We start from the raw sequence: 21,864 nt of genomic DNA, 5'->3' as shown, positions 1-21,864 counted from the left end.
TCGGCCTAGCCAAGCACCGCCCCTTCCCACGTGACTTCCTTCAACCAACGAACTACACTTCCCAGGAGGCCTAGCGTCAGAATCCCAGTCTGTCCTAGTCCTCCGAGATGTCTTTGACCCGTGGTGACTGCCTCCTAGAAGCCCAGGTAGGCAAGTTTTAAAATCTGGATTTCTGCCTCTATCCTGGGGCCCAGCCTAATAGCTACAGTAATCAGACCTCTTTCCCAACCCTCATCTTTCCAGATCAAACAAGTGCTAACCTAGTAACCCTTCTCCATTCTAACTGGCAAGAAATGCTATTTCACCCATCACTACTCTCCTGAGACAAACTGGACATCCGGATAAACTGGTAGCCTGACTATGGTTAACGTCGGAGGGTAAAATGGGACTCCCTTTGTACCCAAACTCAGAAAAGTTGCCAACCTTCTCATCCCTCCACCCCAGTATTCCCAAACCTCAAACTCCAGGGATGGGGGTCAGATGAAGCACGTCATTTTATTTCACAAAGACTGTACAAAATTCCTTATAAAATATGGGATAGATGCCACCTGGTTACCTCATTCTGCCCCTATCCAACTCAACTGTGGAGGGGTAGGTGAGGGTGGGAAGAGTGTGAGATGGAATAGCATTATGTACAAGGCGGGGTTGAAGCGATAGGTACAAGTTCTCATATTTACACTATTTCACATATTCACAGGTACATAGGGAGCCAGGAGAGTGGGCTCCGGCTCTGTTCTCTTGTATAAAAAAGCACCAGTGTCCTGGACTGGACACCCACTGCTGTTAAGAAACGCAGCGGGGCCCAGGGCCTGATCGTCACCGACTGATATCCCGACTGGAGTCCCACAACTTGGCGTTAGGTGGCTCAGCCCGAAGGCGGGCGAAGAAAGGGTGCTGAAGGGCTTCGCCCAAGGTCAGCCGCTTAGCAGGTTCATATTCTAGCATGCTTTCAATCAGATCGAAGAGCTGATGGTGTTCCTCTGCCTCCGAGGTCAGATATCGCTGGTGGTGGAGGTTGGGAAAAAGGTGAGGCACGATGCCTTTTATAAACCCTGCCTTCTTCGTCAAGGCCCTAGCTTTCTTTCAATTCTGGAGGACCAAGGCTCTGCTTGCAACTATTAAGAACGCTACCTCACCATAACCACATCATGACCATTTCTGCTGTTACAGCTCAACCTACCCTCCTACTAGCACAATTATTCCTTCATAGTCTTTGAAAGTTCTATTTGTGTATCCTTGTCAATTTCATGAATCTTCTTTAGCTCCTCATTAAAATGTAAGCTCTTCCAAAGTAATTTATTCTTTTCTGTCTGACCTAAAGAATCCAGGACATTGCTTTCATCTCTGGTTGGTTCAAGACATGGCTGTCTAACCTCATTCCCTCCATAAAACTGCTCTCTCTTATCTCTCTTCTACCAACAAAAGATGTCTTCTTTCAGTTGTCCTCCCCTTCTTTCCTAACCCTTTGCTTGTGAAATGCACTCCAGGGGCAAAACACCTTAAGAAGGAAGTAATCTCTGGGTGGTGGGCACTATTTATTCCCAGCCCGGCTCACCCGAAGTGGTTTGCAGTTTTCTCGAACGTAGCGTCCAGCTGACGTGTTCTCATCCCAATCCAGGCGACCCCGATAAAAATATTTCTGCTTCCTAGAGGGGAAGGGGGAGGTTGAGGAATCAGGAGGTTCCTCTTGCTGTGGGATAATTCCCTTATTCCCCCATCTGAGAGTAGCTGGGGGGAGGGGAGATGTCAAAGAAAAAAGAAAATGATGTGATATAGACCAATTTTGTGGAGAGAAGAGGAAAAGGGTTAAGTCCCTCCCACTCAAGGTTCACCTTGTCTTTCGGATCATCCGGGAGGGGATAGGACCCAAGATCCTTTCCATCATGGCTAGATGTTCTCTGTTGTCATGGGTCTGGGAAACAAAAACAAAACTGAGCATGGAACCAGGAGGGGATGCTGAGGACTAGCCACCAGGAAGATAGGCAGTGTGGAGGAGTGAGTAGGCGGGTCCTCAGCAGATAGAGAAATCAGGTAGGATAATGCCTAGTAGTCACATAAGATATCCCACCACTTACTTGGAAGAGGGTGAAGCCAACATAGTATTCAAAGATGATGCAGCCTATGCTCCACACATCACAAGGCTGTGACCAGCCCAACTCTGGGTAGGAATGAGAAGGAAAAGGTATTATGAGGCTCAGGGGGCCCCATCCTTACCACCACACCAACCCCAACATATTTGAACCGCCTTGTTCTCCCCGCCTTACCAAGGATGACCTCTGGTGCTCGGTAATGGCGAGTGGAGACAATGGTACTATGGTGTTCATGGTCAAAGGTGGCACTGCCAAAGTCTACCACCCGCACAGCTGTGCTCTTCACGCTGCGCTCATCTCGCTTCTAGGAGCAAAGCAGGAAGAGAATGAACCTCTGCACCGAGACGGAGAACGAACCAACCAAGATTCTACCACTATTCTCTGAAGTGCTCCTGAGCCTTAGAAAGCACCTCTGATCTCTTGCCTGCTCCCACACACGCCAGAGAATCTCCTGCTTTACAGCCTCCTGAATACTGAGCAGAGTACTTGCAGAATGGGAGAGAAAGAGGAATATGGAATAATTATGGAACAGCACACATGCCCCTCTGCATCCGAAGAGTATACCCACATGACTGGTATATAGTCTTTTGGAAAATATATAGCAGGTAGCAAAGGGAGAAAGAGCTTCCTTAGCTGAGATCTCCATTATCTCCAGTTAGGCAAAGGAGCTGAGCTCTCTACAGAAAACCCAAACTAAGAAACTTAAAAGCATTTTCACTCTTTTGGAAAGTTAACAGAGGTTCTTTTGCCAAGTTCTCTTCCAATTTAAGTGTTACATCTCTCCCTTTCTATCTATTCTAGCACTCTGGTTTTACTCAGTCAGAGCCAGAGCAGAAAATGTGGGAGAAAGAAATAAAAGACAGGACACAAAGGGCTAAGAGAAAGGCCAAGTGGCAGGGACACCTGCACCCACTGGCCAAGGGGCAGAGCTTGTCCATCTTACCTTCTCTAGATTGTAGGTGAGCTCGTAGTCTGAATTCACAAACAGAATATTTTCAGGTTTGAGGTCCGTATGTGTCAGCTTGTTATCATGGAGGACTGCAGAGGAGAAGGCCAGGTCAGGGCTGGTTCAGGTGGACAGGGCTAACTGGCACCAGCTGACCCCAAGCTTGGTCACCTAGCTTAAAGCTGGTGAGGAGGTAGGTCCACAATCATTAGGCTGCTTTCTGTTCTATATCCAAATGAAATGCCTGGTCTAAGAAGCCCTATACTTATTAATGTAAGATATATATATGTATCTCTCAACAATGTATAAGATGATTTGCTATGAGTTGCATTTTTGTACTGACTCTTGACATGTGTTTGACATCCTGTGAATTCAGCTCTGTGAAATTGTATTGTTATGAAGACTCAAGAGGAAGTATGTACTAGTCTGGATCCCCTACCTGGCCCCAAGGCTGCACTATTCCCTGCCCCCACCTGCTTTGTTGGGATCAGACAGCATCTCAGCTCAGACAAATATAAACTTCTAGCTTGAGGAATCTTTTTGTCTCTTTGTGCTTGCTGCATGGCTTACACTTTCCCAAGGAAGGGGAATGAAGGAAAAAAAAGAGGTAATTAAGTGCTTTGATTTCAAATGCTTTTTCTTCCAGCTCCTGCTAGGCTGAACATGGAGTAAAAGCAATCAGTGATGGTGAGGACATCAGTGGAGGAGTTAAGTCAGAAGAGGAAGAGATGTCAACAGAACAGTGAATAAAAGAACTGCAGATAATTGAGTTGACTGTTTAGGGGCTTCATCAGTGCACAACTGAGACAGAAGAGGTCCAATGGAGGGAGGGGTGCCCCAGAGTCCGCCTCGGCCCACCCCACTCACACTTGACGGCCTGGCACAGCTGGTAGGCCATGTGGCGCACTTGGTGGATGGGGTAGGGCAGGTAGTTGTTGTCTTTGAGGAAATCGAAGGTGCTAAGGCCCAGAAGCTCAAAGGAGATACACATGTGGCCATGGTAGTCAAACCAGTCAAACATCTGGACACAGAGGCTGGGAAGAGAGATGGGGGAAGGGGGATGTCTGATGAGCTCCCTTCTGCCCACCACCCCTCCAACATAGAGGGACTGCATAGCTGCTGATTCCACACACCTGTGTAAAAACATGCCAGCTAGTATCACCAAGAAAATTCAGTTCAGCTAGGGAATGGCCTTTCTGGCAGATCCAAGAAGAGATGTACTACCTGTCATGTTTCAAACTATTTTCCTACATTTTAAACAGCTGAAAAGAAAAAAATTGTATTTGCTGAGGAGCTGCTAAGTACCAGGCTCCAGTGTGGATCACGAATTGTCAAACTGCCACTCCTACATCCTGACCCCAGCTCCCAGCCCTGAAAGTCACTCACCATCAGCTATCATTGGGCCCATCTTTATGTCTATTATGTCTTTAATAGTCTTATTCTATACTTGGATTATGGAAAGTGTGTGAACAGAAATATTAACACATAAATATCTGTGGTCTTCTCAGCACAGTTCTGGGTATTAAAAGCTCAATTAATTTTTTGATGAAAATGTTGATTCTCAGTCTTAGAGCCATTTCTGGGCATATCCCTCCTGGACTGGAGCCAAACTGTGGAGCAATTTGCCCTCAAAACAAGGAGAATGGATTAAAGAATAACACAGGCCCTTCCTTCCTGCCCTAATGTTCTACTGCTCTAAGATGATAAATTAAAGACGAATGGATGAGAAGATCTAGGACTCCCTTGCCTGCCTAACACAGGTAAGGAAGGTTTCCCGTATAGGGATGGAGCCACTTAGACTCCCCACATACTCCTTTGCTTGCTTACTTCTTGTTGTCAGGGTCCTTCTCATTGATTTTCTCCAGCACGTTGATTTCAAGTCGAGCTGCTTCCTTGTACTTTTCCACATTTTTAATGATCTTCAGGGCAACTCGAGCCCCGCCCCTATAGAATAACAGAAGAGGCTTTTGGTGGAATCTCAAGAACATCTCAGACTGAACAGGGGATTAAGAAATTCTACCTTTGGCTAATCAGCAAAAAAGTCCCAGATAATCTCCCTACCTCTTTACGCCTAACAGATGTGGAGTACAGAGGGGGCTGACAGTTACCTGCGATGGTCAACACACTGTACAACTCGGCCGAAGGTCCCCTCTCCCAGGGTGCTTACGATTTCATCTGAAATGAAAAAGAGCAGGGTCGGGGAGAGGGAGGGAGAGAAGGTGGGGAATGAGCTGAGTTGGAAGAAAAAGGGTACAGCAACCTGGGGTGAGGAGATGAAGGAAGGGGGAACAGATACAGATGGTCACAGGAGGAGAAAACCCCTGCGTGATTCCCACCACCTTTAACCCAGGGGCCATGAGAGCTGGAAGTGGACAGCAGAGGTCAATCTCAACAGCAACTCAAACCACCCAGATAAACAACACCACTGAGAAGAGGCAAAAGAGGCTGTGACTTGGGTTGGCTCGGGACGTTAGGATGGCTATGGGACCATTACAGGCTATAGGATTGTTACGATTTGGCTTGTACATCGCTCTTGTAGCCAGTCCCCGACGTGGTAGATGAGGTGGCCCTCAGCGTCGTCCTCTACACTCTTGGCTCTCCGGCTGCTGTGCTGCTGTCGGGGGGCGGGGGGGGTCGGAGCAAGCCAGGTGTCGGAGCGGGGGCCGGAGGGAGGCGGGGTGGGTGGTGGAGGGGTCACCGGTCACAGGCGCCCAGCCAGGGGGGACAGACGATGATGGGGGACAGTGGAAGGGAACACGTCAGATGCAGTAAGGCGGATCGGGGTGAGAAGAAAGAGCGGCGCATAACCCAAGTCCCCAAACCCAAAACGGGAACAGGGAGAGGCACGGGCAGAGCAGAGAAGTGGTGTCGTTGCCAATGTCACCCACAACCCCATGCTCTACACAATGCCCTTCCAGGTGGGCACAGATCTCCCACTGCCCCCACCCAAGCCCACCTGCTGAGGGGGCCATGGAGCCCAGGGCTTGCGGGAGAAAGGCGGTTCACAAGCAAGGTCCCCACTAGAAAGTGGAAGCCTCTGGGGTGGAAGAGCTGCTCCCAATACAGTCAGCCCAGCATGCCAGGGAGGGCACTGGGGTTCACAAATGCTCTGTGCCCATCCATCTCCAAAGCAGATTCAGGGCCCTCCAAGAGTCGGAGAGCTTCCAAGAGAATAGACACTCAGCGCCCACCTCAGTGTTCATACCCCAATGCTTGGCTGAGAAGGATACTTCTCACTTACCGGGGTCCCAGCGGGCTGAAAAAGAGTAGGGAGAGGAAGGGCCCGGGCTGGCACTTACCGAAGACGAGCGGCTGAATGTCCGGCTGCGTCGCCTTCGCCGTCTATGCTTCCGCCGGCTGCTGCGCTGGCTGCGGTAACTGCTGTTCTCCCGATGATATTCGTAGGAATGCCGGTAGTCCGCGTCGTAGTAGGCTTCTCCCCGATCCCGGCTGTAGTCATTGCGCCTGTAGCTGCCACAGTATCGCCGGTCATATGCCCTCCGGTCTGATGAACGATCATCATAGCTGCTGTTGGACGACAACACCATTAGGTGCATCTGTTCAGGCCACATTCCTTGCCATACCATGTGACAAGGCCCTCCCTCACCGAGGACAAGGAGTAATGCTAGAAAAGTTGCTCTCACACACTCAAGTCACTCTGAGAGGACCAAGACCCAGGGCAGTGATGTAACCAAGCACAGAGGAGGATCCCCACACCTGCATGTCACCAAACCTCTGAAAAGACATCTGCAGAACAACTCCTTCTGAGAGCCTCCTCCTCCCCTCCAGTGATGCAATGGAACAAAGAGCCGCTTCTTTCTCCAGCCTTTCCTAACTGATACCTAGCTTTGCTCCCTAACTATCCCTAACCCATCCCTCCCACTGAATATGCTGCTAAGTTATTAAAACCCTGTAGCTCTATCTTTGTCTTGGCTGTTAACTCGTTCATTAGTTACTTCTAGCCCCAAGTCTTTTGCATTTGCTCTCCTTTGTCTAGGACACTTCTCCACTGCCTTTTAGACAAGCTTAGGTGTCACCCTCTCTGGGAAGTTTTCCCTGAACTACACACATTGCCCCACTCCAACCAAACCTGTGGGAAGCTTCCTCAGCCCCTTACTATATACTTTCTCCACGATAATACTCTTAACACCACAGTGTAAATGTCTTATTTTGTCATCCATCTTGACCATCCCCTTCCCCCAGTTGCTTAACATGAAACCAATAAATCTGTGCTGAATACATAAACGACTGGGCCGAGTATGGGTTTCTCTTCCCGAAGCCTCACCTCCGGGAACGGACGTGGTAGCTGTCTTCCCGCCGGCGCCGCCGAGTCCGGTCACTGCTACTTGACCAGGAGCGGCTTCTTCGTCTCTTATGCTTTCGGCTCCGATAGTGTTCATGGTAACTCCCCCGGCTGCCTCGCTCTGAAGAGTGGTACCTTCGAGGATGAGGCATCTGGAAGGGAAGGTAAAGTTAGAAATAGTGGGGCAGCTCTGAGTTTTCAAAAGTCTCTTCCAAGGACTGGCTGCTCCAGAGATGTTAAGCTGCCTTCTGCTCTTCTATTTCTACTTCTTTTGGCCACCCACAACTCCCTTGGTTTTCCTCTGTTCTCACAATCCCTTCTTAATAAAGTATATATTCTACTAATGCTGGCTGAAAACTTTAGGAAGCTTCCTCCCACTCAGCTCAGTGCTCTACTCTGATTTTCCTCAAACATGGCTTCAAGAAGATACTCAGGTGTGGGCCAAAGCTTATTACAGCTCAGACTGTGTAACTGATGGAGACTGCCACAGTTTATCCTTGGCTGAGATCTAGAATAGTTCCTCACAACTCAACAGCAAGAGAACAATGCTTTAGTATACGCTATTGTGACAAATATTTACAATCATTGAAAGTGGATCTCATCTCAACTGGACCATCCATGTCCTGAGGGTAGGAATCCAGTTTTACCAGGTTTCTACACATAGTAGTGTATACCAAATAAAAGCAAGCTCCAGGGATCTGAGTCCGGCCCCTTGAACTACCTTAATCTTCTCTCACATCACTGGCAAAAAATCTCCCTTGAATGATTTTAATACAGGAGGCCCCCAAACTGCAGTCAGCTTCCCATCCGGCCCCTCCCCTTTTATGCTAAGAAGTAGAGAATAACTGGTTGTTAATTAATATCAGTACTACTTGGCTAAAAGCTGGCCACCTTCCAGGTATTGGAATCGCAATAGCATGGTGCACAAATTCTTTTTTTCCTTCAAGGAAAGAATCAGAGAGAAATCACTGTCACAATCCAGGAAGATGAGAAAAGGAGAAGAGAATAAAATTAAGTATGCCCAGAGACATAAGTCTTGGGGAAAGGCGTGGGTTAGGTGTGGATAAAGCTCCAACATCTGGCTCCCATTCTGAGCTAATTTTCAAATTGAGGAGGACGGTGGTAGTTGATTCATTCCTGGCCTATCAGGGCTTGTAGGAAACCAAGAAGATGCAATCACCAGATTCTCCCACATAATTCAACGTTGATTAGCATTGCCACATTTCATCTCATCATCTTCTCACATACGTACTGCTACCAAAGTCCCTCACAGGCTTCCCTCTCTCCCATCCCCGTAAGTATCTGCAGCCTACAACTTTCTCAACTTGTCTTTTTTTCTCTTTCTCAGAAAATCCAGTACTAACCCTTAGAGTCAAACTCCTGCCATATCCTCCAAGAGACACGGCATTGTCTTCTCCCTCACTAACTTTAGTCCAACTTTGATATTATGCTCTTTCTCGTCTCTGGAACCACTCCCATCTCTTCTCCATCACCCCTCTTCTACTTTGGTCCCTCCCAACTTTCCTACTGGTCTTCAAACATCTAAGGCAGATCGACCTTCCACTTCATCTTCCTACTCCTCACCTCTGCCACTTCAGAGGTCTCAGCCCTTCCCCTCTCCTAATCTGGCCCTGGCCCCCTGCCCCCCAATCCAATCTTATCCCTGCCAGCCCCGCAGTCGCCATCTTTCCGCGCGGCCCCGTGGCCCGCCAGCCCGCGCGCTCACCGTTCTGGCGGCGAGGCCCGTGCGCTTGTCCCACAGGAAGTCCGTGATGGCGGCGGCACTGCGGCCGGAGTCCCGGCACCCCCGCGGCGACGAAGTGCGGCTCCACCCCCCCAACCCGAGACCCTGGGACCTCCCGCCTCGTTCCCGGGCTCCGCTCCAGTCCCGCCCGCCCAAGCTCCGTCCCCGCCCCCAGGATCGGCTTGGCGCCGCTCGCACCGCCCCCGCCCGGGGCCCGATCCCAGCTCGGTCTCCGGCTCTGGCCTCTCCGATCCGCCGCCGCCACCGCGAGCGAGCACGTACGCACGCACGCACGTCCTGCGTCGCTTCCCAGCCACCCCGGGGCTCCGCCCCTAAGACCGCGCACGCCACTGCGTCCTCGCGTAGCTAGCTGTCTTCCGCCTGTGAGAGCCGAGAAGGTGCTGGGTGCGGAAGTTCATGGGGGAGGGGAGAGAGTCGCCGGGAATTGCCAGGCCGGTGCATTCCCGCCTCGTGTCTTTCCGTATCCTTCCTCACTTCCGTACCCTTCGTCAATCTTTCACCTTTTTCCTGAGACTTCTTTGGCTTACGTTGTTAGGTTTGGAGGTTGAAAAGGAGGGGTGTCGTTTACGGAGTGTTGCCGCTCCGTAAACCTTTTGAGGCTTGGTGGTGAGGTCTGATTCTCTAGCATAGCCTGTAAATGGCCAGTTCTTACAGTTCGGCTACCTTACCAAAGCAAAGACGGGCTCCCACTTTTAGTCCTGGACAAAAACTACGCACGTTGTGGCGGAGGGGAGGGTATGGCCACAGAGGAAAGGTTTGAAAAATGCAGGGGTGGAAAATTGAGTGCTAAGAAAGGGAAAGTCAGTTGAGAACTTTGGTATGTACTTACACATAATATATGAGAAGAGTAAGTTTACTGAATTGGGGGGGAAAAAAAGGAAAGAGGAGACCTTGAGACAAATTGAGCTGAGTTAGAGACGCGGCCAGAAATGGTTTGGGAAAAGTTCCTTAAAATAGAAGAGGAAGGATAATGACGAGGTTGAGAGGAAAGTGGAATTGCCTTCCTCCTGCATGTTTATTCAACAAACATTTACTGAGTGTCCACCAGGTGTCCAGCATTATGCCGGGCACAAGGTCAGAGCTTCACAGTCTAATGGTAGAGAAAGACCTGTAATCAAATAATGGCAGCCTTTTGACAAGAGCTGTTATGAATGGTGGTGCCCTGGTCACTGTTAAGAAAACTCTAGACTAAGATTTAGGTGAGGAAGGGAGAGTTAGAAATATGTTTTTAGGTTTCCTAGAGGAGATGACATCTGAACTAACTGTTGGAAAGTGGATTGGAGCAGAAGAAAACCAGGCAGAGAAAGTATTTGCAAAGGTCTGGAGACAAAGCAAAACAAAGCATTTCAACAGTACTGGAGTCCTGGCTTTCACGAGAGGGACTATCAGCAGAGAGGTTGTTGAAACTAGGTCCAAATTTTGCAGGGCCTTGTATGTCATTCTAAGGAACTTAGTTGTAATCTATAGAAGACAGGGAAGTTTGAAGGACAGTAAACAAGTGATGTAGCTACTTTAGGATTTTAGGAGGGTAACTTTGGCGGACTGTGGGGAAAGAACTGGCCTGAGAGAATTTAGAGACCCATTTAGAGGCTTCTGAAATAACTTATGTGAAAAAGTGCTGAGGGCTTTAAATAAGGCAGTGGCAATAAGAAATTGAGATGAAGGGAAGAATTTGAGATATATTGGAACTTATAGCACTTTCCAGTACATAGCACTGTAGTTCACGTGTTCTGTCTGTCTGCGGGCATGGACGAGCAGTGACTTTATGGCTGAGACTGTATCTTCAGCGTCCACTTGTTGATAGGCAGAGTTGCTCTTGAAGATACATTCGCAATGAAGTATAGAAGGAGCAGTATGGAGAAGGTCAGAAGAAAGGAATATCCCTAGGAGAGAAAAAGTAAAATGCAGGAAGTCCATGAATGAGAGTGGGGAAATAAAATCTCAAAAGCCATTTCCCATCTCTTCCATTGGTTCCCAATTCCTCGCCCTCCCGATCCTCAACGAGCTACAACCAGCGGCCGATTTTCCCGCCATTCGCAGGCAGCTCCGCCTCCTTGGCACACAGTGGGGTTGAAGTCCGTCAACTCTAGGCCACGCCCTCTCCGGGGCTCTGGCTGCGTTTCCCCTCCTCTAGCTACACTTGAAGCACCGCTTCCATCAGCTAAGCCACGCCCACCTCGGAGTTCCTCTGGTCGCAATGTTCGTTGGCCCCGCCCCCTCCCAGGATGGCTGTGGCACTGCCCCGCCTCCTCCTGCCCTGCCCAGCCTTCGCGCGGCTCTCGCCAGGGGGCGCAGCGCAATCCGCCCGCCGCCCGCTGGCGAGTCTGTCGCACACACCCCCTCCGCCCCGCGCGCCGGCAGTTCCCAGTCGACTACGCCTCCGCTCCCAGCCCGCCGGGCTGCGCCGGCTCGGACTCCGGGGTGTCGGGGGTCCCGGATGGCCGCAGCAGGGTCTAGGAGGCCAAACGTGTAAGCTGACTGGAGTCATGGAGGCGGACCAGCGGCCAACCACTGGGGCCAGCGACGGGGCGACCCCTGGGCTGGAGGCGGCGCCTTCGGCTGCCCCGGCGCCTACGACCGCGGCCTCGGGTCCGATCCCCGGGTCCAGGCCCGGGTCCGAGCCCAAGAGGAGGCAGCTCGGGACTCTGCTCCAGCCCACGGTCAACAAGTTCTCCCTTCGCGTGTTCGGCAGCCACAAAGCAGTGGAAATCGAGCAGGAGCGGGTCAAGTCAGCGGGGGCCTGGATCATCCACCCCTACAGCGACTTCCGGTAATGGGGGTCTGGCAGAGAGGGCGGGGGACACAAATCCCACCCCCACGGGACGCGACATGGGGGCCGGGCCCGCCTTACCGTCCACAGATACTTCATTTCCGGCCCAGGGGTCCCCTGGTGGGCCAACAGAATCACTTCCCCCAACCTAGGCGGGGAATTCTTGGGTGAAGGATCCCCAGCCGGAGGTCCTCGGTGACTTCTCAGGCTGAGGAGCTGGGAGGGACAAGCAAACACCAGAGACCTGGATTTCCCCTTTTAGGAACCTGACACCCCACCTGGGCCACAGGAAATACTGGAGTTAGGGATCATTGTCTCCTCCAGTCCTGCTTGCTGGGGACCTTGGAGATTATGTCATGTTCCAAGGCTCGAGGTCAGCCTGAGTGAGAAACCGAGCTCCGCTGTCTCCTACCGTTCCCATTCCCATCCCCAGCACCTGCCTAGTTCAGCAGGGCAGGCTACCAAGAAAAATAGGGTCGCTGGGGAGGGAAGAGGGGGTGTCCAGACAGCCGCTCCGATCTCTGTCCCTGGTGCTGAAGGCGGTATTCGGCGGGGCAGGGCCAGGACTCAGACCGACTGAGGCAGCAACGCCTGGGCACGGCCACCGCCCAGGTGACTACCAGAGAGAAGGGACGGAGAGTGGGGGTGGGGCCATTCCATAGTCCCCATCAGGCTGTACCTCTACATCAAGGTCGCTAGGGGAGGAGAGCAGCCCTGTCCTTGGAGGAAATGAAGGACAGCTTTTGGATGAGGCAAGGATGTGTGCAAAGCATCTAACCTGGGGAGTGAAATGAGTGGAAAGGATGAGGTGTGAATCAGAAGCCTGGAAACACAATTGGAGACCTAGACATTATCTTCGTCTACAGACATACACACTCCCAAAATGTTCCTCTTTCTCCCATTGTTCCTTCCACTCGTCTTTACTGCCTCATTCTCACCCTACTAGTGCACCTTTTCTAGTCTCCTGTGGATCTCCCTCCCTTCCCCCAATTTTACTCTCAGATGTATCTCCAGAAGCCATGTATCCCCATTTATTATTGGGCTTCTTCTCCATCCTCTCTCCAGCATCACTCGCCAGGCTTGTGACTGCCTGTGAGTCAGGCTGTGAAGATGCTCTATGGCTAGGCAAAGCCTCCTTTCCTCACCTCTCCCAACTCAGTACAGGATTTCCCCATTGGCCAGGAAGAATAGGAAGAGGAGGGTCAAGGATTTGTTGTTGATTGGAAGCACATGGTCTGAGGAGATTCCTGGAAGCCCAGACTTGGGGACCACCAAGCTTCTTTCAGGGGCTGAAAGGATTGATTTCGCACTCAGAGTCAGAAGGAGCTGGGCCCTGGATTGATGCTGCAATTAGGTGTGTCCTGGAATTGAAACCACCATAACTAATTGGGACTCTCAGATTGTCCAGTAATCTCTGAATTAAGGCTTCACCTTGCTTCCTCCTGACCTCTTTCTGCAACTTCCACCACAGTAGTGTGGTTCTCCCCTGCCCACATCCTTGGCTGGCTTCAGCCCGAGCCCAGTGGGCACAGGGAGGTTAGGGGAGGAAAGGAGTGCAGACCTTCAAGCCTTGCTGCCTCAGGATCTGCTATGGAGTTTCTCTGTATGTGCAGCCTATCTGAGGTGCTGTGGAGGTGGGAAGGGGCATCTCTGAAGAGCTAGTTCAGATGGGAGGCAAGACAGACCACCCCCACCCTGGGACACAGATGAGCAGATCCCAGGAGAGAAACAGGAACCATGGGCCTAACTGTTTTGGGGAGGAGGGATGGTGTGGGGAAGGCTAGGAAGGGTGTGAAGTCCTAGACTAGGAATGGGTAGAGAGCTGGAGATGGGAGAAGCAGCAACCTCTTCTGGGGATAAAGGGTGGGTGAGTCATAACACCAACCAGGGCTTGTACAGCACTATCACATCCATTGTCTCAGCGAGTGTATTTTCAGCAACCCTGTGAAATCAGCACAGGGTATTTATCTTTTTTTAACTTAAAATATTTAACAATAGTGACATAGATTATACATATAGTAAAGATATTACATATACTATATATCAAGAACATATATACATATACACACTAGGGATATATATAGTAGAGGTATATATGTACATATATAGTAGATATATCTATAAGGTAACTATATATATATACATATAATAGAGATACACACATATATATTTGAAAGAATAATTGTAAAGCAAACTCCCATGTCACAACTGTCTATGTCAAAAGAGACTACATTGTGGGTACCCTGGAAGGCTCTCAAATTTTTTTCCCAAAGCTGCTATTCTAACTTTTGTGGTACTCATTTCCTTACTTTACTTTATTTTTTTTTCCTTACTTCACTTTATTTCCTTACTGACTTTAATTTCACTCTTCTGTGAACCCCTAAATAATGCAGTTTAGTTTTGCCTAGTTTTGAGTTTTGTAGAAGTGGAATCATACAGTATGTATCCTTTTGTTTTTCAACATTAAATTTGTGACATTCATCTGTACTGTGGAATGTAGCTATAGTTGGGTGATTTCACAGTCGTATGGTATTCCAGGGCATGAATATATCACAGTGTATTTATCTACTGTATTTATCTTATTTATCTACATTTTTCTACTCATGGACATTTGGATTGTTTCCAGATTTAATGTTGTCATTCTTGTATGTGTTTCCCGGGGCACACTGTTCCCTTAAATAGGTATATACCTAGGAATAGAACCGCTGGGTTGCAGAGAATGCAAATGTTTAACTTTACTAGATAGTTCCAAACTATTTTTCCAAATGATGGTCCCAATTTACACTCCAATTAACTGTAATGGTCATTCCATTGTTCAATATCCTTGCCTAATTTTAGCAGAGTCGGACTATCTGCCCTTAGCCTAGTGGCTGGTGAACTATCATGTGGTCTTATCTCCATCCCACCCCTACCTTAGGTTTTACTGGGATCTGATCATGCTCCTCCTGATGGTGGGGAATCTCATTGTGCTACCTGTGGGCATCACCTTCTTCAAGGAGGAGAACTCTCCGCCTTGGATCGTCTTCAATGTCCTCTCTGACACCTTCTTCTTGATGGATCTGGTGCTCAACTTCCGCACGGGCATCGTGGTAGAGGAGGGTGCTGAGATCCTGCTGGCACCACGGGCCATCCGCACACGCTACCTGCGCACCTGGTTCCTGGTTGACCTCATCTCCTCTATTCCTGTGGATTACATCTTCCTGGTGGTAGAGCTGGAGCCACGACTGGACGCTGAGGTCTACAAAACAGCTCGGGCCCTGCGCATCGTGCGTTTCACCAAGATCCTCAGCCTGCTGCGGCTGCTCCGCCTCTCCCGCCTCATCCGCTACATACACCAGTGGGAGGAGGTGGGGTGGGGAGGTGGGCAGGGGGGCTCGCAGACTCCTCCAGACAGAGATATGGGTGGGGCTCCGGGTTAGGCTATGGGGTGGGACTTCCAAGGGTGGGCTCACTCCAAAGTTGGTGGGGGAGAAGCAGGGACAGAATGTGGGTCCAGGGGATGGATCTCCGAGGTGAGAGGATGGTGGTGCAGGAGGGTGGTGCACAGCTGCTGGACAAACACTTGAGGGTAGTTGGACTCTGGGAGGAAGATGTAAGAGGGGAGTTAGGAATTACAGACTGTGCGAGAGGCTGGAGTTTCAGCTTCAAGGCTGTAGAGTTTAGTGGTTCAGACTGTGGGCTCTGCAATTTCATTGCCTGTGGTCAGATCCCAGTTTTACTATTTACTATATAAGACTTGATTTCCTCTTCTATAAAATGAAAATGTTAAATATACTGACATTTGATTAAGTTATAAGGATTAAAGGAGTTAATACCTGTAAAGCACCTAGAACAATGCCTGGCATATAGTTAGTTCTCAGTAATTACCTATTATTATGGGAGGGGAAGAGGACTTCTGGCGTTAATCCTTATATACACCCTGGGGACATTAAACTGGGAACTGTCCTTTCTCCTCTTTCCCAGGCTACACTTGGGCAGCTTGTGCAGTAGACCTTTTTGAGTTTCTGCTGTGACACTTTACTGTATGATTTGGGGCACATGATTGGCATCAATTTTCCTATCTATAAGATGGGAGTAGTAACACAGCCTCCTTTGTATTAGCTATCTATGTGTGCTGTAAAGCTCTATACAAGTGAATAATAGCCACATTTTAAAAATTCATGGGGGCTGGGGCTAGACAGAAGTTTGAAGAGAGAATTTACAAGGCCAGGAATGGAGGACTGGCAGGGAGGGGTTCTTGTCCACAGCAGCCCCTCCTCGGACTTCTCAGATCTTTCACATGACCTATGACCTGGCCAGTGCTGTGGTTCGCATCTTCAACCTCATCGGGATGATGCTGCTGCTATGTCACTGGGATGGCTGTCTGCAGTTCCTGGTCCCCATGCTGCAGGACTTCCCTCCTGACTGCTGGGTCTCCATCAACCACATGGTGGTGAGCACTCCCCACAGCTCAGCCTCTCCTGGGCCTTCTAAGGGCTCTTCTGCCTGAGTAGGAGGGGTGAACACTGGGGGCAGGATGTGGGAGATGATGGAAGGATGACCAAGAGAGAAGACACGAGTGAGGAGGTGGGGAGGTGATGAGAAGGGAAAGAGGCCCAGAAAAAGTGTGTGTGTGTTAGAGGGAGTAGGCAGGGAAGGAAACCTAGGCAGAAACTGCAGGCTCTAAGCTGTCAAAGAGGCTCCTTCTGTCTCAGGCTCCCCCAGAACCAAACTTAAGTGCCTCCTGAGAGGCAGGTCTGAAGTAGAAGAGGGCAGGCTGAAGGACTGAGAGAGAGAGGAGGGGGCAGGAGGAAAATGAGGCTCTGAGGAGACTATACCCAGCTCTGCATTACACTCTGCCCCCCAGAACCACTCATGGGGCCGCCAGTATTCCCACGCCCTGTTCAAGGCCATGAGCCACATGCTCTGCATTGGCTACGGGCAGCAGGCACCTGTAGGCATGCCCGACGTCTGGCTCACCATGCTCAGCATGATCGTGGGTGCTACCTGCTACGCCATGTTCATCGGCCATGCCACCGCTCTCATCCAGTCCCTGGACTCTTCCCGGCGTCAATACCAGGAGAAGGTCAGCAGGGGCAGGAGAAGGAAGGGGTGGGCATGGAGGGGTGCTGGAGGCTGGGTAGCTCAACTTGGAGCCTAATCTGATGCATGCACCTGTTGGATCTCTGTGTCCTTCCTTATCCCATGTCCATGTGTTCCATGTATGTACCTTTTCCTTGTTTGGACCTGTGCTCCTGTCCTTGGACCCCTCCTCTGCCCACGTCTGTGTTTTCCTGTAAGTGTGGTATGTGTCCTTCCTGTATCTACCATTGTCATATGTCCTGCCTCCATGTTTCAACCCTCTGGATTTGGTCCGTGTCTGTGACATGCCCCCCCCACAACAAACACTGTTCTGGCCCCACATCTATCTCTGTCCTCTTGCTTCCTGGCCGCCGGCTGGCTCTCCAGTACAAGCAGGTGGAGCAGTATATGTCCTTCCACAAGCTGCCAGCTGACACACGGCAGCGCATCCATGAGTACTATGAGCACCGCTACCAGGGCAAGATGTTCGATGAAGAAAGCATCCTAGGCGAGCTGAGTGAACCACTTCGGGAGGTGGGACTTCGGGTTGGGTCCTGGAGGGGGGAGCTCTTCGAGGGCCTGGGCTTCTGGGATGCCATCTGGGTTAGGGGCTATTGGTCAGCAGATGCATCTACAGGGAGTGGGGCCTGCAGAGGGCCCCATGGGAGGTCAGGCCTTTGGGGGACTTTTAGGGGTTAGGGTCTTTCTTGAAGATCTTATAGGGGTGCAGTATACATGGGCAAGGGCTGCAGGGATCTCTGGGGGGAGTGATCCTGTGAGAGCTCATGGGAGAGCTCTGAAGGCAGGAGTTTAGAGATGGTCCCTGGCCCACTGAAGCATCCCCATCCTTTGGCAGACCATGACCCCAGGGGTGGGGCTTCTGGGGACAGATGAGCTGATGGGGGCACCTCGGGGCAGGGGGCACACACTGCCTGACAGGCCCCTCCCCTGGACAGGAGATCATTAACTTCACCTGCCGGGGCCTCGTGGCCCACATGCCGCTGTTCGCCCATGCCGACCCCAGCTTCGTCACAGCCGTGCTCACCAAGCTGCGCTTTGAGGTCTTCCAGCCGGGGGACCTCGTGGTGCGTGAGGGCTCCGTGGGCAGGAAGATGTACTTCATCCAGCATGGGCTGCTCAGTGTGCTGGCACGTGGCGCCCGGGACACTCGCCTCACTGATGGATCCTACTTTGGGGGTCAGCAGGCCTCAGGGAGAGAGGGGGGTTCTGGAGCAGAGGACACAGGGCAACTTCTCCCCTGAATCAGGGTCCTCACCTGGCTACGCTGCAGGATCATAGAGTTCCAACCTCTCCCCAGGTCTATTCAATCAGAAACTCTGGGGCTGGCACCTGGAGCTCTGTATTTTTAAGAAGCTTCCTAAGAGATTCCAATGCACAGCCAGGTTGAAAATTACTGGGCCAGTGGGCCTTTTAGAACCCTTAAGTAGCAAAATCTGAGGATCCCCTGAGATGAGGGAAAGATAGAAATTAAGCAGTGCTGTCCCAGGGGCTTAAGCTTTGTGGCTCCCTGGTGGTAGGAATCAGAGACCCAGCTTGTGGCAGTGGGAACAGTTCTGCCAGCTGCTGCCCAGAGTGATTTGAGGCTTTTACAATCTTTCAGTTGCCAAATCACCCACCACCTTCCAGCATCCCCATCATGTTGCCTTTTGCCCTTTAGCACTGCTTTTCTCTTTCTGGGCTGCCGTTGGTGGTCATTCAACGGGGTAGGAGGGGAGGGTCCACAGAGGGTGCTGCCCCAGGCCTACCTCTGGGGCTGGGGGTTGGGAATTAATGTGGAGTGAACTAACTAGGAGTCTGGAGGCCAGCAACACCTGCCTGTTTATCAGCTTTAATTTGAACAGAGTGAGAAGGACAGTAATTGTTTTAGTCTGGAGAGCAACCGTGCTTGGAGCCTTTAGGACCCCGGGTGGGTGTGCAATCATTAGGTTCTCCCATCTGGGGAGGAGCCTGAGGAAGCTGGGTCAGCTGCTGAAGGCCTCCTCCCAACTTCGGCAGAGATCTGTCTGCTGACTCGGGGCCGTCGCACAGCCAGCGTGCGAGCTGACACCTACTGCCGCCTCTACTCACTCAGCGTGGATCATTTCAACGCTGTACTGGAGGAGTTCCCCATGATGCGCCGAGCCTTCGAGACAGTGGCCATGGATCGGCTGCGCCGCATCGGTGAGGCCTGTCCACCCTGTCTTCTCTGGGTTCAGCCTGTGCCCTCACCCATCTCCATAGCAAGGAGTCCCCAGCCTCTCAGTGCTCTAGTGCCCCAGCCCAGCTTAGTCCCAGCAAATGCCCCCCGTGGGACTTCTATGGCTCACTGTCCTTATCACTCAGCATCTCCTACCCTTGTAGCTATCACCTCAAGTTCCCATGCCTTGACTCCTTTCCTGAGTACCAGTCCCTGACCCTCACCATCTCGGATACATATCCTCATCCTCTGACCCTCTTTCTCCAACCCCCATCTACCCAATCTCCTTCTCCATACTCTTGACCCCCATCCGCTACCTTCACCCATCTGCCATCCCTTGACTCCATCTTGTTACCTTCATACTCTTTGATATCCAACCTTCAACCTTGGATTCCTTTCCTAGCCTTAACTCCTTCCCCTGGGACACTTTCTAGGTAAGAAGAATTCCGTACTGCAGCGGAAGCGCTCTGAGCCAAGTCCGGGCAGCAGTGGGGGCATCATGGAGCAGCACTTGGTGCAGCACGACAGGGATATGGCTCGGGGTGTTCGGGGCCTCGCCCCAGGTACGGGAGCTCGGCTCAGCGGAAAGCCAGTGCTGTGGGAGCCACTAGTGCACGCACCCCTGCAAGCAGCCGCCGTGACCTCCAATGTGGCCATTGCCCTGACTCACCAGCGAGGCCCTCTACCCCTCTCCCCTGACTCTCCAGTCACCCTACTTGCTCGCTCTGCTCGAAGATCAGCAGGAGCAGCCTCCCCAGCCTCCCCACTGGTGCCTGTCCGTGCTGGCCCTCTGCTGGCTCGGGGGCCATGGGCATCCACCTCCCGCCTGCCGGCCCCAGCTGCCCGAACCCTCCACGCCAGCCTATCCCGGGCCGGGCGCTCCCAGGTGTCCCTGCTGGGCCCCCCCCCAGGAGGAGGTGGACGGAGACTAGGACCTCGGGGCCGCCCACTCTCAGCCTCCCAACCCTCTCTGCCTCAGCGGGCAGCAGGTGATGGCTCTCCTGGGCGTAAAGGCTCAGGAAGTGAACAGGTACCCCCCTCAGGGCTCCTGGCCAAGCCTCCAGGGACAGCCCAGCCCCCCAGGCCATCAGTGCCTGAGCCAGCCACCCCCCGGGGTCCCCAGCTCTCTGCCAATATGTGAAATCTTTGGGTAAGCTCTCAGGTGCAATAGCATACACCTGAGGGCAGACGCCTCTTGGGGACACCTGAAACACTGCCCTATGGGACTGTCTCCCCTTACCTCCAAGAAGATGGTCTCCGTCCTCAGCTCAGGCGCCCTGCTGCCTGTCTGACATCCTCCCAATCCATTCACCTGTTCATCAAATGTACTGAGCACCTACCATGTTCAAGGCACTGTGCCAGGCACTGTATGTCTCCACTGCCAAGTAAATGTGACTCCAAGCCCTCTGATGAGGGTGTTCCCCTGGCCACGGTCCTGCCAGGTGCAGGCCCAGGCCCATGATCCCATCTTACTAAGCACAAGTACTTGCCACCACCATCACTGCCAAGTAACTAGATGTCTCTGTTTTCCTGCCCATGACCTTGCAGGGTCTGCCTGGCATGGTTATCTTCCTGTCCTACTAGCATAGCTGGGCATTGCCAATTACCTGTGCCCCATTACTGTCAACAAACGTCTAGGGTTCCCAATGTGGACATCAAGCTTTACTACCATGCGTGGAGCCTCCCTTCTATGTCCCAAGTGGGAACACCCATCTCCTTCCAAGTTCGCTGCCCTCTTTGTCACTGGTAGAATTGCCTTTTTGTAACTGTGAGCCATCTCCTCCCTGTGCCCCTGTCCCAGTGGTGTCCCCCTTGAAGGTAAGGGATTGTTGACACTCCCTCATTTAGTGTGCCAGCCTAGATCCCCCCAGGTGGAGGGCAAGTGGCTGAATTCTTAGATACCATTTTTTCTTTCTTCCCTCGTTTCCTTATTTATTTATTCTTATTTATTCAGTCATTTAATAATTGTATTTATTCATTCATTCATTTGCTAATTTTATTTATTATCAGTTCATTTTATTCACCCATTCCTTTATCTATCCCTCCCCTCCCCTCCTGGTAGGGAGTTAGGAATGGGCAGGGCCCCTCCGTGCCAGCTCTTGCGGTCCTTGCCCAACTCCCATCCACAGCAATACCTGAACCCTCTGTCTAGGTAGGGGCAGGAAGGGCCACCTGAGAGGGGCAGGAGGACTGTTCTTTAAGGTTTTGGTTTTTTTCCCTACTGAGTTTGCTGTGGGTACAGATACAAGGGGAGGGCCTGAGGTATGCAAGCCTGGGGAAGGGCAGACTAACCAGTACCACTGCCTTCTCAGGGACAAGAGAAATCCCTAACCCTGTCCCTCTGTCCCCACGCCTACTCTACAGCATCAAAGAATGTAGGGCCAGGACCCTAAATCTCCTTTTCTCCGAGGTGGGGAGTTCTGGGGTTCTGAGTGTGTGGGAGAAGTTTTATATTGCTTCCAAAGAGCTTGGTTTAAAAAGAAACTAGAGACACTCATCTTGGCTCCTGGTTTGTGTGTGGGAACAAAGTGGGCATGAAGAAGTTTTGGGGTGCAGGAGGAGGCAGCGGGGCTTATAACCCAGCAAGGCATGAGGTGGGTATGAGAACATCCAGGGAGCAGCCTGCAAGCCTAGAAGTGGTAATGACAGTGACAAGATGAGCCCACATGGCTCTCGATGCTCCCCGGCATTCATCTAGCCTAGGTCGGTGCTTTGATGTCACCAGTTGTCAC

At 51.4% G+C, this 21,864-nt stretch overlaps 2 protein-coding genes and 2 long non-coding RNA genes across 8 annotated transcripts; 2 read left to right on the top strand and 2 right to left on the bottom strand.

Annotated features, from left to right (window-relative positions):
* Positions 1 to 49: 49 nt before the first annotated feature.
* On the top strand, positions 50 to 3,805 carry LOC107034577 (uncharacterized). The gene is made up of 5 exons (XR_004194636.2): positions 50 to 146; positions 244 to 349; positions 698 to 1,026; positions 2,399 to 2,665; positions 3,683 to 3,805. It is a non-coding gene; the product is annotated as an uncharacterized lncRNA (long non-coding RNA).
* CLK2 (CDC like kinase 2) lies at positions 471 to 9,370 on the bottom strand. 5 transcript variants are annotated; one of them, XM_072946424.1, is made up of 13 exons: positions 9,066 to 9,370; positions 7,322 to 7,491; positions 6,336 to 6,564; positions 5,563 to 5,650; positions 5,145 to 5,211; positions 4,864 to 4,980; positions 3,904 to 4,070; positions 3,034 to 3,128; positions 2,265 to 2,394; positions 2,076 to 2,158; positions 1,833 to 1,912; positions 1,556 to 1,646; positions 471 to 1,002 (listed from the first exon to the last, which is right to left on the bottom strand). In XM_072946424.1, exons 2-13 carry the CDS (start codon positions 7,489 to 7,491, stop codon positions 817 to 819), a joined length of 1,503 nt encoding a protein of 500 aa, XP_072802525.1. In that variant the 5' UTR covers positions 9,066 to 9,370; the 3' UTR covers positions 471 to 816. The 5 variants fall into 5 exon arrangements, with proteins under 5 accessions (XP_072802525.1, XP_072802526.1, XP_072802529.1 ...); XM_072946425.1 differs by having other exon boundaries at positions 5,563 to 5,647; XM_072946428.1 differs by having other exon boundaries at positions 5,563 to 5,647; positions 6,336 to 6,561.
* A 111-nt stretch (positions 9,371 to 9,481) lies between these two features.
* On the top strand, positions 9,482 to 21,629 carry HCN3 (hyperpolarization activated cyclic nucleotide gated potassium channel 3). The gene is made up of 9 exons (XM_006214645.4): positions 9,482 to 9,564; positions 11,120 to 11,874; positions 14,792 to 15,221; positions 16,145 to 16,306; positions 16,721 to 16,939; positions 17,323 to 17,469; positions 17,892 to 18,132; positions 18,952 to 19,116; positions 19,567 to 21,629. The coding sequence occupies exons 2-9, from the start codon at positions 11,330 to 11,332 to the stop codon at positions 20,271 to 20,273; spliced, it is 2,616 nt and encodes an 871-aa protein (XP_006214707.2). The 5' UTR covers positions 9,482 to 9,564; positions 11,120 to 11,329; the 3' UTR covers positions 20,274 to 21,629.
* Positions 10,758 to 11,206, bottom strand: LOC140688083 (uncharacterized). Its single transcript, XR_012062806.1, has 2 exons — positions 11,117 to 11,206; positions 10,758 to 10,987 (listed from the first exon to the last, which is right to left on the bottom strand). It is a non-coding gene; the product is annotated as an uncharacterized lncRNA (long non-coding RNA).
* Positions 21,630 to 21,864: the final 235 nt, after the last annotated feature.

This window comes from Vicugna pacos, chromosome 21, assembly GCF_048564905.1.
Source record: "Vicugna pacos chromosome 21, VicPac4, whole genome shotgun sequence".
NCBI lineage: Eukaryota > Metazoa > Chordata > Mammalia > Artiodactyla > Camelidae > Vicugna > Vicugna pacos.
Note: the sequence above shows the minus strand (reverse complement) of the source record. Positions and strands in the feature narration are given on the sequence as shown.

What these genes read in the sequence shown, in the direction of transcription:
- CLK2 (XM_072946424.1), bottom strand. Translation starts at nt 7,491, where the DNA reads ATGCCTCATCCTCGAAGGTACCACTCTTCAGAGCGAGGCAGCCGGGGG. An exon ending in AAGGACCCTGACAACAAGAA is followed by an intron (nt 4,071 to 4,863) that starts GTAAGCAAGCAA and finishes CTCTCTTCCCAG; the next exon opens with CCTCTGTGTCCAGATGTTTG. An exon ending in TCACCTACAATCTAGAGAAG is followed by an intron (nt 2,395 to 3,033) that starts GTAAGATGGACA and finishes CTTTGCTCCTAG; the next exon opens with AAGCGAGATGAGCGCAGCGT.
- HCN3 (XM_006214645.4), top strand. Translation starts at nt 11,330, where the DNA reads ATGGCTGTGGCACTGCCCCGCCTCCTCCTGCCCTGCCCAGCCTTCGCG. An exon ending in TCTCCATCAACCACATGGTG is followed by an intron (nt 16,307 to 16,720) that starts GTGAGCACTCCC and finishes TCTGCCCCCCAG; the next exon opens with AACCACTCATGGGGCCGCCA. An exon ending in GGCGTCAATACCAGGAGAAG is followed by an intron (nt 16,940 to 17,322) that starts GTCAGCAGGGGC and finishes CTGGCTCTCCAG; the next exon opens with TACAAGCAGGTGGAGCAGTA.